Source organism: Dermacentor silvarum, chromosome 1 (genome assembly GCF_013339745.2).
Source record: "Dermacentor silvarum isolate Dsil-2018 chromosome 1, BIME_Dsil_1.4, whole genome shotgun sequence".
NCBI classification, from domain to species: domain Eukaryota; kingdom Metazoa; phylum Arthropoda; class Arachnida; order Ixodida; family Ixodidae; genus Dermacentor; species Dermacentor silvarum.
The window spans coordinates 224529863-224546485 of record NC_051154.1 but is presented as its reverse complement, the minus strand read 5'-3'; the positions used below and the strand labels follow the sequence as shown (position 1 = coordinate 224546485).

The window sequence follows — 16623 nt, the reverse complement described above, 5'->3', positions numbered from 1 at the left end:
CAGAGCCGACACGTGTACGTGCGACTGCGCAAACATTTTGGACCTTATGCTTACTAACCACCAGAAACCTTATCGGTTACGTACCTTCGTCCTATCAGCGACCACAGTGTGATTCATGCCACATTGACTTTGCCCAGGCACCGCGTGTTCTTTCCAGCCAAACTATCAACCTATATGATAAAGCAAACTTCGAAGCTATAAATGAAGAATTGTGCACTTTTTTACCAGGTCTTTGAAACCTCATTCAATGAACGATCTGTTAAAGACAACTGGGAATTGTTTAGGAATAAAATGAATGAACTAGCAAACAAGTATATTCCGAAAATAACATTCCGTGTGAATCATCAGAACCCTTGGTTTAATAACAATGTAAAGAGGTTGGAAAATAAGAAAAAAAGACTTTTTCTTAATGCCAAGCAGAATTCAAGCCCAACTTAATGGGAAAAATACTACACCGCTGAGAGAGAATACTTAGGTGCTGTCCGCAATGCCAAATGGTCCTTTTTCAACAATGACTTACCTAACATGTTAACAGACAACCCCAAGAAATTTTGGAAAGTTATCAACCCAGGCAACACATGCACTATAACTCTTGTTAATGATACGGGGGAAATCATGCCTGAAACCGAATGCGCACTAATATTTAACAACGCATTTTTGTCAGTATTTTCTAATGATAATAACGTTCCATTGTCTAATGTCCCCTTCAACATAGCTTCTAGCATGCTGAGCGTGGTGTTTTATCCTGATGGTGTTTTGCGCATTATTGAAAACCTTAAACTTTCATCCTCAGCAGGTATAGATGATCTAAACTCTAAACTGCTAAAAAATACAAAATAAATTTCTTCATCATTTTTGTTTCTTATATTCTCTCAGTCACTTTCTGCAGCTTGCCATGCCTCATGAATGGAAGGGGAAAAAGGTCGTTCCCATCTACAAGTCTGGTAACATGAACACACCGCTAAATTATCGACCAATCTCTCTAACTAGCCTTCCGTGCAAAATCATGGAACATGTCATCTACTCCCCGATCATGAATCACTTGGATGCCAATCCATTTTTTCATTCGGCACAGCATGGGTGTTCCGTAAGGGCTTGTCTACCAAAACGCAACTAGCTTTGTTTCTGCATGACTTGCATACAAACCTTGACTCTAACCAACAAACTGACGCTATTTTCTGGACTATGAAAAGGCCTTTGACAAAGTTTCTCACCGCCACTTACTGCTAAAGCTTTCTTCTTTGAACTTGCACAGTGACGTACTCAAATGGCTCGAATCATTCCTTACTGATCGCTACCAATTCGTTTCTATAAATGACAAATCATCCACTCTTCTCCCTGTAACTTCTGGTGTCCCGCTGGGATCAGTTCTCGGTCCTCTTCTCTTTTTAATTTATATTAATGACTTACCCCTACATGTATCTTGCAAGTTACGAATTTTCGCTGATGACTGTGTGATTTACCATCCAGTTTCTAATGCTACTGATGAAAACACCTTACAACAAAGTCTTAACAACGTGTAGTCTTGGAGTGAGCAATGGCTAATAACTCTTAATCCCAACATATGTAAACATATATTTTTTACCCGCCTTTGTAACCCTTTCCTGTCCACTTGTACAATAGTAAACGTTCCCATAGAATCGGTAGAGTCATTTAAGTACTTGGGCGTAACACTTTCTCATGATCTCAGTTGGGGTACGCATATTTCCAACATACTTTCATCAGCTAGCAGAACTTTTGGCTTCATGAGACGACACTTGCATGACGCCCTGCAGAACGTAAAACTCCTAGCTTTCAATTCCCTTATCAGACCGAAAGTTGAATACGCATCACCCATCTGGAATCCATATCAAGTCTATCTTGTTAACGCGCTCGAGTCCTTTCAAAACCGCGTCGTCAGATACATCCATTCATCACACTCGTACGACGTGAGCGTATCATCCTTAAGAGCAAAATCTGATCTACAGCCCCTTGCACATCGCCGCGCTACAGCCAGCCTTTGCCTCTTTCATAAGTTCTTTTACAGTTCCCTAATTCACGAGCCATATATCACACCATCCGCACGCATATCGCTACGAACTGGGCACCCATTACAAGTCTTACGGCCGCGCTCCCATACAACTACTTTTTCTTCGTCTTTTTTTTCCTGCACAGCATCAGACTGGAACGCCCTTCACCACCACGTCGCTGAAATCACTTGCCCGACATCGTTCTTCGAAAATGTGTCTTTGTTGGCTGAAAAATAATCAGCTTTTTTCACGCGTCATTTTTTTTCCCTTCTTTCTGTTTTTATGCACTTGCGAAATGTAGCTTTCTTGTAGTTTTCTGAATACCTGTGTTTCTGTTGCATTATCAACTGTACCCACCCCTTATGTAATACCCCTAGCAAAGGGGTCTTTAAGGAAATAAAACTGAACTGAACAATCTACAGTTGAATCTCGTTAATTCGAACCAAATCACGCGGTGGCGCCTCCTACCGGCATTGCTCCGGCACCGCCATAGAGTAAAAAAAGCTTAGGAGAGACCCCTCAATGGCGCGTGCGAACAAAACAAAACACAAAAATGCGCCGCAAATTTCACCCTCTCTCAAATGGCAAGGTCGCTGATTCTGCGTTGCGCCGGAACATGCGTGTCTCAGCCACGCTACCGTAGCCCCGCGTAGAAAATGGCAGTGAACCCTTCTTTCTCCTTTATGCTTCCTCTACTTTCTAGTCACGTGTTCACCTTGCAAACTGCCTCTACGGCACAGAGGGAAGCAGCGGCACTGTCCCAGGCCGGCCAATGAAACTGCCCACGCCGGCAAACACCCGCTTCCCGATAACGGCAGAAAACGAAACTTCGGGGAGCTGGCGCCGGGCCGGCTGGAGCAGCGGTGTCTGCACGGCGGCGGGCGCGCACGGTGACAGTCGAAAGTGAGGGAGCTACGAGGGAGGGCGAGGGGAGCCACCGAAGCAGCGGAGTTGCCGAGGCGAAATCCGCTTCCCTGCCGCCCTCCTCCCTCACATTCCACGGTCTCCGCGTGCGCCCTTCGCCGTACCGTGCCGGCGCCGCCAGCTCCCTGAAGTTTCGTTTGGTGCTGTTATCGTGAAGCGAGCATTGGCTGGCTGGCGTTGGCAGTTTCGTGGCCCTCGCTCGCTATGCGCGCCGTGATATTTCACGACTCGCACTCAAGATTCTGGTTTCAGCCTCACTGGCTGTTCGTTTGCACCACATGCCCTTCTCCTCCACTTCGTCCCTTTCTTCTTCGAGCACTCCTTGGGGTGCCCGTTTGAGGGGAGCGTTCGCCGTCTCCGCTGACTTCCTTACTCCTAGGCAACCACACTGTAACCGGTATTTCGTTTCCCGCAACTGCACTGTAAGCGATACGTGTATACATGGAGTGATATGGGAAAATTAAATGGGAGTCTGAAAAGACCGCACTATATCTGGTCCTGCACTATAAGCGGTTACGTTATAAGTGGTCTATACTGTATACAGGAAAACAGTGTAAACATATTTAGTAGAGCAACTCTATGGTATTCCTGAGCTGCACAAAAAGAATGAAAAAAAAAAAAAAACAAGGTATGCGTACTCTTCAAGCCACCAGTAGATCAAAAAAAAAAAGTTATTCACGTCATACACAATTGTTGGAATTTTTTTGAAATGACATGCCAGTGAAGCAGTTCATTGTGAAAGTCAGAGTCGCTTTTTTTAAACATTCAGCACAGTCATTGAGTGAAGACTTTATTGAAAAAAATTGGCTGTGGCTTAACTCGGGTATGCCTTTGTGTCGCTAGCGAGAGGTATGGTTAATGTTATTGTTTAGCTTGGTGTTTCATTCCGTCGTTGATCCGCAGCCCTGGCACGAGATGCTGAACTAGACGACGAACCATCCTCGTCTGAATGCACTCGCCTAGCCGCTTCGTACTTACGACGCTTCTCGAGGCGTGCGGCTTGTTCTTCCTCCGTCTCCTCGGCTCGCTGCCTCCTCTTGGATTCGCTCCGACGACGAAGCCTGGCTTCTTTGTCTCTCCGACTTACTTTCCATATCTGCCGACGAATCCCACCGAGCCGCCCCTTCTACAGTGTAGACCGCTTATAACGTAAGTCGCCGGAGTCGTGAATATCCGCACTATAAGCGGTACTGCACTATAACCAAAACAACTATTTCATTGCAATAATGGTCACTCCAGGCGCATTTATGCCATCGCTGTCACCGTGCTCTAGGTTCCGTATTCGCTTACTAAAATAAATTAACAAGCACTGTGTCACGCGCGCATAAGCAAACACAAACACATCTCGCTCGTTGACTGTGGAAATGAACTGTCAAAACGCTCGAGTGACGAAGAGCGGAGAGTGTGCTATCATGCCCCTCGCTTCAACGTGACCTATAAGCGGTGAAAACACGGCGCGCGGCAGACTTTTCCCGTCGCAGATTGCTTTCAAGATAGGGCCAAGGCGATCGTATTGCCGAAGTCGATCGTCGCAGATTACGTCCTGCTTCAGTCCACTGAAACTGTTCCGCATTGCATTGCTGGCGAAAATTCTCTCCTTGTGTTTGTGCCAGTCCCGAATGCAAGTTTAGGATTCTCCAAACGCCCGTTATGCGGCCCAATTTTCGTCCGTCTTCGCACACATGATCAATTTCCTTTTAAATGCGGCATCATGATGATACTCGGTACTTCATGCTGATAGAGCAGACGCAGAGATTGTGAAGACAGACGGTAGACTATTACCTAAGCACGTGTATAATGCAGCACATGGAAGAAGCTACGGTAGCTAGGCTCGAGGGTAGCTATAGCTCGACGCGCGTGTGAGGCGGCCATTTTGAAATGCCGACGGCTATATGGTAACGCAGATTTAGGGTCGTACTCGACCTGTTTTATCGGAAAAAAAGTGCACGTTAGATTCAAGTAAATACGGTATTTGTGGCTTGAGGAGAGCGTTTGCCGTGTAGGTTGACTGCTGAACTTCCAGGCCGCCGCACTGTAACCGGTATTCCGTGTCCCGCAACTGCACTATAAGCGATACGCGTATACATAGAGTGCTATGGGAAAATTAACGGGAGCCTGAAAAGACCGTATTATATCCAGTCCTGCACTATAAGCGGTTACGTTATAAGTGGTCTATACTGTATATATACGATGCAACGCCGGCTCCTCCGGCGATGCAACGCTGCCAATGCGCAAACGGCGTTTGCTGGCAACGCCGCGGCGGTTGCTAGGCAATGGCTCTGCTCACGGTGCGGCCACCGACCACTGCGAAACGGTGAGAATGCGGCCAATGTAGCTCTCGTTACAAAACAAGGGATTAAGGTCGGTGGCCTTGTAGTTAGGCGTCCACGAGCCCCTGAGCCTGGCGGCTTCTTCAGCTCTCTTGATAACCTTGGCCTGCAGGTCAGAGTCGGAGCTGAGCAACATGGCCTTCCCACTGCTCAGTACTCATGAATCGTGTGATCTCTCACTGGGCACGACCACATAATGTCGAACAGATCTGCTTTTTGCTTGCAATGGTTACAGTTATTAGGGTATTGGCCCGAGTAGTAGTAGTAGTAGTGATAGGCCACGGGGTTGGGGTAGCTATTTGTCTGGAGTTGCCTCCAAGCTACTTCTTGTTGCTTCCTAAAGCAATTTGTAGCGGGTACACTGTCGTGGCTAACCTGTAGCGTGGAATTATTTCCTGGTAACTGACCATGCGATGCCTATCTGATCCTAACATGAGCTGCCCGAGTGCTTGGTTGGTGAATCCTCGAGCGGCGGTGCGGGCAGCATCGTTGCCGGGTAGGGAGGAGTGTGGTGGTGCCCAAATGATTTAGATCGGTCAGGGGTGTCGGTTGGTGTCTAGTTATGTGTTTTACGAGAGCTGAGACCCGGACTTTCACAAAATTGCGTACTGCTGCTTGGAACTGCTAATATGTAATGACAATGTGTGTAGGCGATAGCTGCCTCTTTCACGGTTTCAGTGCTTCGGGTTTGGATTGAACCGCCAGTGTGTATTTGAGCTAAGGAGTCCACGACTGCGAGGAACATACAGTGGCGTTCTATGTATTCTGCTGTGTCGACATATTGGACCATTCGGCCCTCCTTTGCTTGTGGAATTCGGGGCAATGATATCCAGGGCTTCCTTGCCCTGAATGAACTGCCGATGATTTCCCCGTTTCAGTCAGGCGAAGCCCACAGCAGTTCCACTGCTAGATGTTGAGGCGAGTTCGACGGTCGGTTTAGGGATTTCGGATAGGGATGGGTGATCGTAGGGTTTGGAGGCCATGCCCTTAAGGGAGCCGGAGGCTGCAGAGGTGAAGCTCGCCTCCCAATGGAGGTCACTTGGGCTTCGGTGGTAGCTACCCGGGACTCTAGGTTGGTGGTTCTGGCTTCCAGAGCGTCTAGGCTTCCATTTATTTGTTGGAAATGGGCACCATTCTCCTGGTTGTTGGCTACTTGGCTAGTTGACATCTTGTTGGCTAGTTGAATAATCATATTTTCGAATTATCGAATCTTGTGGATATGTCTGTATGCTCTTCTGCCTCTTCTGTCTGTGGTGGTGCTATCGTGTTGTGTGACATAGGTCGTCCTGGCAACAGGAATGCGACTGGTGATGCGTGTGGCCGCCCTGCCGGCCTGACAACAGCCAGTGTCTGGCGCTACTGACTCCACCGGGGATAGCGTGCCAGCTTGATTATTCGTATCATTCGTATCAAAAGAGGTTCGAAACCTTAGAAATTTAGCACTTTGTCAGCTCAATAAATTTGGCCGGGACTTTTGAAAAAATCGTATCCCAAAGCTCGTATCGGGTGTGATCGTATCACCGAGATTCTACTTAGTTAAATTTGCGAGCTGTGGGATAAATGGGCCTACATTGTATATGTGGGTTAATACGAATGGATTTCTATAAATAAAAAATGGGTAGCAAACGAAGGTTATCAAAAATAGGTTCAGTGTGTGAGTCTTTGTTAAGTTTGCAAGGTTAGTCGTGCCCGATATCAAGTGGCAATAGAATAAAGCAGACAAAAGATGTATAACTAGTAGCTTTGTGTGTGATAGGAGAAACAGAGAGAGAGAGACGGGAGGGAAGCTTCCATAACTGCTTTACAACTAAATGCACCACATACAATTCTGTTTGACGTCGACTCATTCACGTCGCAAGAATTAAGGCGATGTATGATATGTGACATGTATGGAGGGGCACAGCACAGTACGACATGAACATATGCAAGTACAGCAATACCTCGTTAACTCGAAGTAGTAAAAACTGGAAAAAATTTCGAGATAAGCGGAGTTTCTAGATAGCTGAATTCACGAAAATATAAGGTCTGTATCTCTCGAAAGCGCCATGCCGCGCATTGCGAGCAAATGCTGCGGGAAAGCGCTCGCCACTGTCCTGCTTAGTAATGTGACCACCACCAGCGCAGCCACGCACAACAGCTGCCTCCGAGCACTGGGCATCGAGGCACTGCCGTGCGTGGCTGGCATGTTTACAAGAGGCGGCGCGCTCGCCTCCCGCCTTTCTCACACTCTTTGCGCGTGTCAGCTGTCGTAGCGACGCTCTACCCACCTAATCAATGGGATCAGCCGTCCGAGAACTGTAGATGAGGGTGAAGTAGAATCAAGCAAAAGGCATTGGGACAAAATTCTAGGCCTGGGCTGGTATTTTGTAGCGATGCGTTATGCTTTATTCTATATTAGTCTTATCATCCACTGCTCACGGCCGGTTGATCCCGTTGATAATGTGAGCGGTGTGTCGCTTTGACTGCCAACGAAGTGCAAAAATCGCGAAAAGTCATTAGCATTGGAAAAGGCATTGTTACAAAATACTGGCCATAGTTTCACTTTTTGGCGATACCACAGCTGCGCAAAAAAAGTTCAAAAATTCATTTCGGTAGTGTCTTTTTTTTTTCAGCATTTTCGCAGTCTAGGTTTCAAGATATCTGGAGTTCGGTGCAGTGGCGTTTCGAGATAAGGGGTGAAAAACCCATGGAGTTGACACCGTGCCAGGGAAAAAGTTCGACTTGTTCGATAATTCGAGAGTCGACTTGTTCGATAATTCGAGATTCGATTTATCCGATAATTCGAGACATAAGACTTCGAGTTAATGACGGTTTACTGTACATTTAACAGAGGACACTCTACCTAAAGTCTCTATTTTATATTTACAGACACCTTTTGATAAAGCTTGCATCACTTGTGTATTTTGACATGGGGATTTCAAATGTGCAAGGGGTTTCCCAATGCAAAAAAGTAGTTATCAAGATATTAAGAAATGCCTGTTTTTTGTGTGAGCTAGTTGGGAGGTGCACTTTCTTTGAAATGCTGGTTATGAAGGGGCTATGAAGACTGATTTGGGCGAAAGTTATAGCATGCCAAAGTTTTAAGCATGAAATGCTTTTAGCTCCCGTTGTTAGTGACCTTCAAGAGACCTTTAGCGGAAATCTAGAGCCTTTATTCAGTCACTTAAGATGAGAATGGGCTCGAGGACGAAACGAGAACATCTGGGCATCGTTGCGAGAGCAAAACGAGATCATCCGTGCAACCAGTCAAAACTTAAGAAAATGCGGTCTTTGGCCCCCAGCCCCCTTGTTCAGGACCGCAATATATAATCAAGTTGCTGCCCAAAGAAGTTACAAAAGAAATATTGCATCCAATTTTTTCCTAATGTTTGCTCACAATGTCACTCAAGCTGTAACTTCTTGTACGCTGAACTTTAATTTGCAATTTTTCGTAGCGATGTTCAAAAGGCAGATACAGTGCACCATACACTTGAGTGTCATCTTTTGGCACTGAGAGAGGGTTGTCTGTGCTCTTTTAAACTCCAGCAGTCTGTGAGTTCTGCAGCATGAGTTTTGCGCCACCTGCTTTAAGAAATGGCGCCACGCAGCGTGTTCAGGCTGCCAGCGTCCGGCGCGCAGGGGATGGTTGTTTGGCCGAGACGAGACTTGCAGCAAGGTTCAGTTCAAAATGGGTTCGTTTCGGCTCAGTAAAGGCTCATTCACACTAGGCCGACACGACATCGATTTTGGTCTGCCGACTGTTGGAGACAGCGTTTTCCTTCCTGTAAACTGTTGGCCACAGTGTTTTCCGTCCTGTAAACTGCTGTCGCCAACAGTTGGCAGACCAAATCGGTGTCGTGTCGGCCTAGTGTGAATGAGCCTTAAGGTAGGTCACCACCTTCGAGAAAAAATTTGACAATTGTAGTCCAAAAGTTAAAATGATATTTTTGGCTTGTAAAGCTTAGAAAGTTTGAAACGTTAGAATGATGAAATTGCTAAAAATGTAAACAAAAGAATGGTTGGTGCGATTCAAATGCGACTTGGCAGGTACGTAATGAGGACAATAACCTGTGCATTTAACCACCACAATCACATCACTACGCTAAGGTGCGTTATCATAAAAAGAGTGATAAAGATGATATCCGGCAGGTGTTTCACACAATGGGCCATATCATAAAAAGTTACTGCTCGTTTTCAGTCATTCTGCTTGAATGCACAGTTCCATATATAAAGAAATAGCACACAAAATTGTATGCAAAAATATTCATTAGAAGGAAAGTTATCACTGTTTGCGTAACTGTAGGATGCAAAAAAATTTTGAGAAAAATGGCTTTAAAGATTTGAACTGAATGTCAGTGTAATAAAAAAACATTCAATATGTCTAAAATCCACCAGGCTCATAGCTTGGGCCCTCTTTGCAAGCGGCACAATCTCCTTTTGAGCAAGCTGAAGCACACATTTTTTTCTGGCCCATTTTGCGTCTCAAGCTGACTTGCCTGCGGCCTTCCGCACATGATGAGTCACTGCGTTGACACTTCTTTTTCGTCCTGTACTTTGCCATATTTCATGGAGTACTTTAAGTTTCTTCTTGAAGGGCTAGAACTAAATCCGCAAGCTCGAAATGGCATACAAAAAAGCACAGTTGGCACAGATAACGCACACGCAAACTAACGCGAACCAATGCAAACGCACGCAATGTAAACAGTGTCGTAGCAGCCCGCAGCACTCTTGTGGAACTTTTTAAATAAATCGAAAACATCATGTCCCACAACATGCTCCCAGTGAACCATTAATGTACCATAGATGTCCATAGAACATCATGTTTGAGACATTGCACACATCCTATAGATATCTATATTTCTCCAAACAACGTTACAAATACGTACCATGGATAATCTAAGACCCATCCAGATCACGTAGATTTAACGTTGAAAGGATATCACAGCTGGACATAAGTAACCTCTAATAGATGTTCTTTTTGGGGACGCAGGAGGTCCATAGAACATCTAGTGGATCTTTCCTGCTAACGTTATAATGAGCTGTATACCTGCGAGCGCCACAGTAGATGTACTATTGAATACAAATGAAATGCGAACAGCAGAGTGTGTGGCCAAAACTTAACTAAAAGCACAGTGTGTGGCGTCGGCCAGCGATGATTGTACACATGCATGTGGTTTCGATGTGGAGTGCGGGGCTGCTTGTCCTAGTGCGTATTATGTCACCTGTATTTTGTTGGAAGCTTGTATTCTCACCCAGCCATTGCAGTGCCATTCCTATCTGTGATTACTTTTAAGGTGGCTAGCACTGTTGTTGCGCATCCAATGCAATACATTTTTCGTGCTATTCAAATAACGATTAGACACTGGCAGCTTTGATGGTGGTAACAAAAGCAAAGCAATGCACGTTAGCAAGCTGGGTGCATGCCAGCTATATCACGCTACAGATGTAGCGATGGTGCTAGTCACCATAACACTGTACTGCCAGGTGGGTATGGCACTGCCCAAGGAGAGATGAGAGAACAACTTTCGGACAAAATACGGGTGATGTTTATCGCAATAGGGCGAGCAGCGCTGCACTCTTCCTCGAGAACTACATCCCCACGCACATGCACAACGACTGGCCGACGACATGCACAGTATACCTTTAGTCATGCTTCGGCCACACACCGCTGTTTGCATTTAATTTGTCCTCGATGGTACATCTGCTGAGCCACACTAATGGCACGGTTACCCCCATTGTCGGCATGTAGCTGGTGACTTTGCTTGAAATGTTTTGTTAACGTGTAAACATGTGAATGTGAAAATATAAACTGCAACACTTAAGGTGAAATCCTTAGATGGCTCAATGGTCGAAAAATCCTATGTCCAGCATCCCAGCACCAAACTTCAATGGCACCAAAATTGGGGATTGAACCTTCGACCTTTGGTGTTAATTAGGTCAAAGCGAATTAAGGCACAGTTCATTAAGATAGAGTTAATTGAGGCACTCTAACCCACGGCCTTTGTTGGGAGTCGAAACCACTTGGAAATATGGGCGAACCGGCCACATCTCCAAATTATCTCCAAGTTGGATTCCAATTGACATGGTGAAGGTAGAGTCGAACCCACTACCTTAGGTGTTCATTAGAGCGAAGTTACTTAAGGCAAGTTAATTACGGCAGAGTTAATTAAGGCACTCGAACTCTCCAACTTTGGTGGAAGTTGAACCCAAGACTTTTGGTGTTAAGACAAAGTTAATTAAGATACAATTAAGGCACTCAAACCCTCGACCTTTGGTGGGAGTAGAGCCCGCAACCATTGGTGTTAATTATGACAAAGTTAATTAAGGCACAGGTAATTAAGGTACTCGAGCCCACAACTTTGGTAGTCGAAAACAATAGAAGTAACAACGCATGCGAATGACAAATAATTTAATTAATGCTTCGTGAGTGCGCAGGCTTCTGCCTTCATCCTCTTCAGTGTTCGCTAAAGTGACTGTCAACTTTTATATATAGTTCTAGCGCTCATCAAAATGCAAAAACTGTGCTAAGAAAACCGTAAATCCGCATTTTGATCATTATGCATCATTACAAATCCTGCAATGGATAAGTGAAAAATAGTGAGTTCAGTAAGCACTAGGTAAAGCACACCAGTGAAACTCAATGTCATACCAATGTTACTTTTTTATTTATACAACTGATAAAACTTTATTACAAAAATGATTGGCCCCCAGCCACGCACATGTATGACATTATTCATTACATGTTCTCGCTGTATACAAAAAACAAGTTAAACGCGGATCTAAAAAAAAGAAATGCGTAATCAAAAACAGATTCTTGAAAATTAAACTTTATTAACACACAAGTAACGAGTAGGCACAAAATGACTAACGAGTAGGCAAAGTGCCACAATTATAATTAAAAAGAATAAAACTGATTAGTAAGAGGTAGTATCACATACTAATTAATGACCAAAAGTGCATGGCCTGCTTGCCAGCACCTGCTTCTGGGGCCACCGGATTCAAGATAGAAAGCCAGTACTTTCTAGCTGCATTGAAAAATACATGGTAAAATAAATTCCACGCAAGCAGAATCCAGAGATGGAATGTTCATCTTGATAGGCAACTTGGTCAGGCAGCTTCTCAGATCACAAAAGTGCCAATAACATAATGCTGCCAGAGACTTAGAGATAGGCATTGCAAATGAGAAATATCCCTGACACTTGAAGAGGAACGCTGAAAACCAAGCGATACAAACATGTGTGAAAATTAACCATCAAAACATTGCCACCAGAACATTTCTGTAAGCGCTCCGCAAGGCGAACAAACGTACCACAAATAGCAGTCAGAAGCACAGTTCTAAATTTCAGCACGCAACTGTACAGTTCTGCCTAGTATATACGTACTTGGGCCATGGTCAACCGCACAAAAGTAAGTCGAAAAGACACAAAAAAGCACACGCTGCTCGCGCCCGGAACGTTGCTGCGCACTTTCATCGAGACGCGTGTTGCTGAATTGATATCAGTGGCGATGCGAAGTCAAAGCTATTGCGAGTTCAAGCTTCTTTTTTTCTTTATAAACTGTCGTAATACATCAGCAAGTTAAAGGTTACGTATTTTCAACAATGTACTAATAGATATAACTGAAAAATAAAGCATCTTTGTATGAGAAAGAAAATGACGTAACTGAGACCGAAAGCATAGCAAAAAAAAAAATGGTGAAAGTATTGGCTTTTGCGCGCGGTGTCCGGCAGCAACGTTACTAGACCTCCAGCAGTGCGTGGAAAGGTCGTGCAAAATTGCAAAATAATTAATTTAATGCTTTTGCTCTCCTAGCTTCCCATTGTTAGGCATTAGAGACAATTTGCTTGTATTTCTGCAGCATAGTGCATGCACGACTCATAACGCACAATGTACGATCAATGCACGAGAGCTTTGAATGTGCAAGAGATGTCCAAATCATAAGGACATTCGACGTCCTCTGGATGACCCTTGACTGCCACGTACCAGTCGAACATACTATAGATGTAAACTGGACGTCGTTAAATGTCTTGGATATTTGGTCTTTTGTGGTACATCCAATGGATATTTGTGGTTCACTGGGCTTCCAAAAGCATTAGAACATACTTAAACAAATTAGCATTACGTAATATATATGTGAAGAGACATTTATGACAAGATGTCAGATGGTGTGGAATCTGAAACCTTCAGTTTCGGTTTCGGATACATCTAGGAGGGGTTGGAAAAATGGTCATAACTTTTGAAAGGCCTAAGATAACTACATAATTCTTTTTGCTAAATATTCTTGAATAGACGGGGAGCTTGAATATGCTAAATCCCCCCCAATTTTTTTTTTTTCACGAAATGCGTTTTTGAAAGTGGTGACCTACCTTAAGCTTTCAGGCCTGTGTCGTGGCACCAATCTGCTTTGCCGGTAGCTATTTCATGCTTGCGTCAACAATTCGATTACGGGTAAGCCAACAATTTTTTACAGTAGGAACTCATAGTAACACGCAGGACAAATTGTTACTGTTTGAAAATTCTGTAATAGTATTTGTTAATATATTAAGCCTACTTCATTCTCTCATTGTCTGCCTTTCTGACAAAAAAAATTGGGTGGGCTGTATCAGAGATGCAGCCGTAATGGGGAAACGAAACAACTTGTGCATGCTTGAGATGGCTTATGTGCACTATAGGGTACAGAAATGTGGTAACCAATGACACAATTCACATTTAATAACACATTAGAACGCTTGCATGCATAACTTATATTACAGCTTGTTGGGGGTGCTATGGTCTAATTTCGCTCTGAACTTAGACATCGTAACAAGCGCTGATGTACGGGAACACAAAGAAGAGACAAGTAGACTGGACGGGCACTAGACATCAACTGAAGGTTCAATGACACTAGCAGGAACATATATACCAGTTAGTGTCATTAAACCTTCAGTTCAGTTACAACCAACTAGCCCAAATTTCTGTTTTAAATAACTAATTTTGCAATCATGCTCGCTCACTTATTTGTGGTGTGCCTGTGTTTTTCGGAGGGTCTTTTCACATTAGGGTAAAGAAATGATCCCCCCCCTTCTGGTGCCACCTGAGACAGCCCTGTGCCACTTAAGCCCGCCACACTTGGGGGCCTGCCAAACTTTGATCTCTTTCGCTTGCCTCAATCTTCTGCACTTGTTCTTGCTATGGAGATTAACACATTTCACTATGGTCAGAGGGGTCGGATATCCCTCTGTCTTGCTGCCCGAGTCCCTTCACATCATTTCTGGACCCTACGTGTTGAATGCGGGGGTGCCATAGCTGAGCAACCATCAAATTTTCGCGACCAATTGCACACTTGTAAGCCTTCCAACTCCTCATGAGCACAGGTCTGAGTTTGATGGATTATACCTACTATGGCAGAGTGAGCTCTCTCAAATGCAACAACTCTCTCTCGGATCGTAGTGCCGAGCTTGCTATGCCTCCCGGAACGCTGAGCAAGAGGATAAATTTAGCTCCGATCGCGTCATGTGTGGCGTGACAATCTGTGCATGCAACACATGCATGATCGAGTAATGGCTTTTATTCTCCAGCAATGATACTAAAGTAAAGCACGTGGGTTTAACAGCTTGCAAAGATATTGCTACACGCGTGTTGTATTTGGTCTTTCATACATCATGCGTTAAACTATAATACTATAACGTGTTTTAGTTACATGCGGTTTTAGCAAGCAATCTCTGACTGATTTTAAAGATGTTCCATGTCAAAAAGAATTGTTGTGATATGATAAGTAGAAGCAAAGATATTGTCCCCTCAAAACTGTAGCACCATTAGAAATTGTGTTATGAGAAAATAATAAAAAGCATATCACAACATGCTTATGGTGATTATGGCAAAGGGTTTTTTGACCAAGGATGATCCACGGGTCCAGTCAAGCAAAAATAAATGCCCTACACCAACCTGGAGCTAACAAATGCGAAAAAATTTTATCTGATTTTCATCTACAGAAAGCAGTGTCTTTTCTATACGTTTTGTGTCACACAGACACATACCCATTCTGGAGGTATGGCCAAATGGGGCCCAAAAGGGCCATACCTAGTGGCAGCTACCCAATCAGCCAAGAATCGATAATACAAATATATAATGAGTTTAAGGAAGTCGAATGAGCTGTTAAAGTTATTCAGAAGTCTGTGTTATAACAGGCTGTGTTAAAATGGCTTGTAGTGCCCCTAGTGCCACTCATTGCCCTTTTAATGTTCGAATGTTACTTTACATGCTCCTTCTAATGGTGTATTTGGTTGGTTGCTCTGATACCCTTGGTCAGTGTCAATAGTTGCCTTGGTCACCTGTAATTCGAGTGGGAGACAGTTTGAGGAGCCCCTTTTTTTATGGTATTTGTTTTTTGTTTTTTTCTGCAGGGCTACCACTTCATGCAGATATGGAGCCACGAATGCTGGATTCATACCAAAGCAATTCTACAGGGCAATCACTCTGTTCAGATATGCACCCTACAGGCGTGGAGCCACAACGGCTGGAATCTTTGCAAAGGAGGCCTACAGAGCGATCACTCCAGCACGACACTCAGCCTGCAGGCATGGCACCACAAATACTGGAATCGGGGCGAAGCAGGCCTGCAGGTCACGCATTCCACTCAGATATACAGCCGGCAGGCATGAAGCCACCAATGCCAGAATCATGCCAAACTGAGCCCACAGAACCATCAGTCCATGCAGGCATTCAGCCAAGACGAACACATCGACAAAAGAACGAACCATTCCAAAGCAGGTGAGGAGTCTCTTGTGAATAAGCACTGTTGTGTTTGTGGAGGAGGGCCCAATAGCATCATAAAACAATCATTAAAACAAGCAGAAAATGCAAGCCTGTATCCACATTCTTGAAAGCGTCCTTATTTTACATTAAATGTGTGCTTATTAAACAGTGTTAAAATAGTGAGAAGGAATATAAATTCAACATAATGCATTGGATGTATGAAACAATGTGGCAGTCTTTCATGAACTTTTTTTAAACATTTAAAAAAGTTTTTTCTTTCATGGTTGCTCTGCAAGTCATGAATGCACCCACAGCAGCCTTTTTGATGACATTGGCACTTACATTGCCATTGTACTTGATTTGACATGTCTGGTCAGTTAAAATCAAGACCACGCCCATGTTCAGATCACCGGTCTATTCAACTGCTTGCACTGGGAAATGGGTTGCTAAATCATGCAAAGTTAATATGCCTTTAAAAAAATAACTTGGAATACATATATTCAGTCGACTTCCGTTAATTCGACTTTGATTAATTTGATTTTTTTATTAATTAGACCCTAACTGAAGGTCTCGGCCAGTGCACATACATTTCTATGGGCCCAAACTTTCGCTATTTTAACCCTAAAATTGGCCTTCGCTAAATAATCT

General features: G+C 44.2%; 1 protein-coding gene across 1 annotated transcript in view; it reads left to right on the top strand.

Moving 5' to 3' along the window:
- The window catches only part of LOC119436834 (uncharacterized), a 109927-nt gene that overhangs the window by 77170 nt on the left and 16134 nt on the right, over positions 1 to 16623 (top strand). The window contains exon 13 of the mRNA XM_049660007.1: positions 15624 to 15990. Within this exon, the coding sequence (XP_049515964.1) occupies positions 15624 to 15990 (367 nt within the window). The remainder of the gene's footprint in view (positions 1 to 15623; positions 15991 to 16623) is intronic.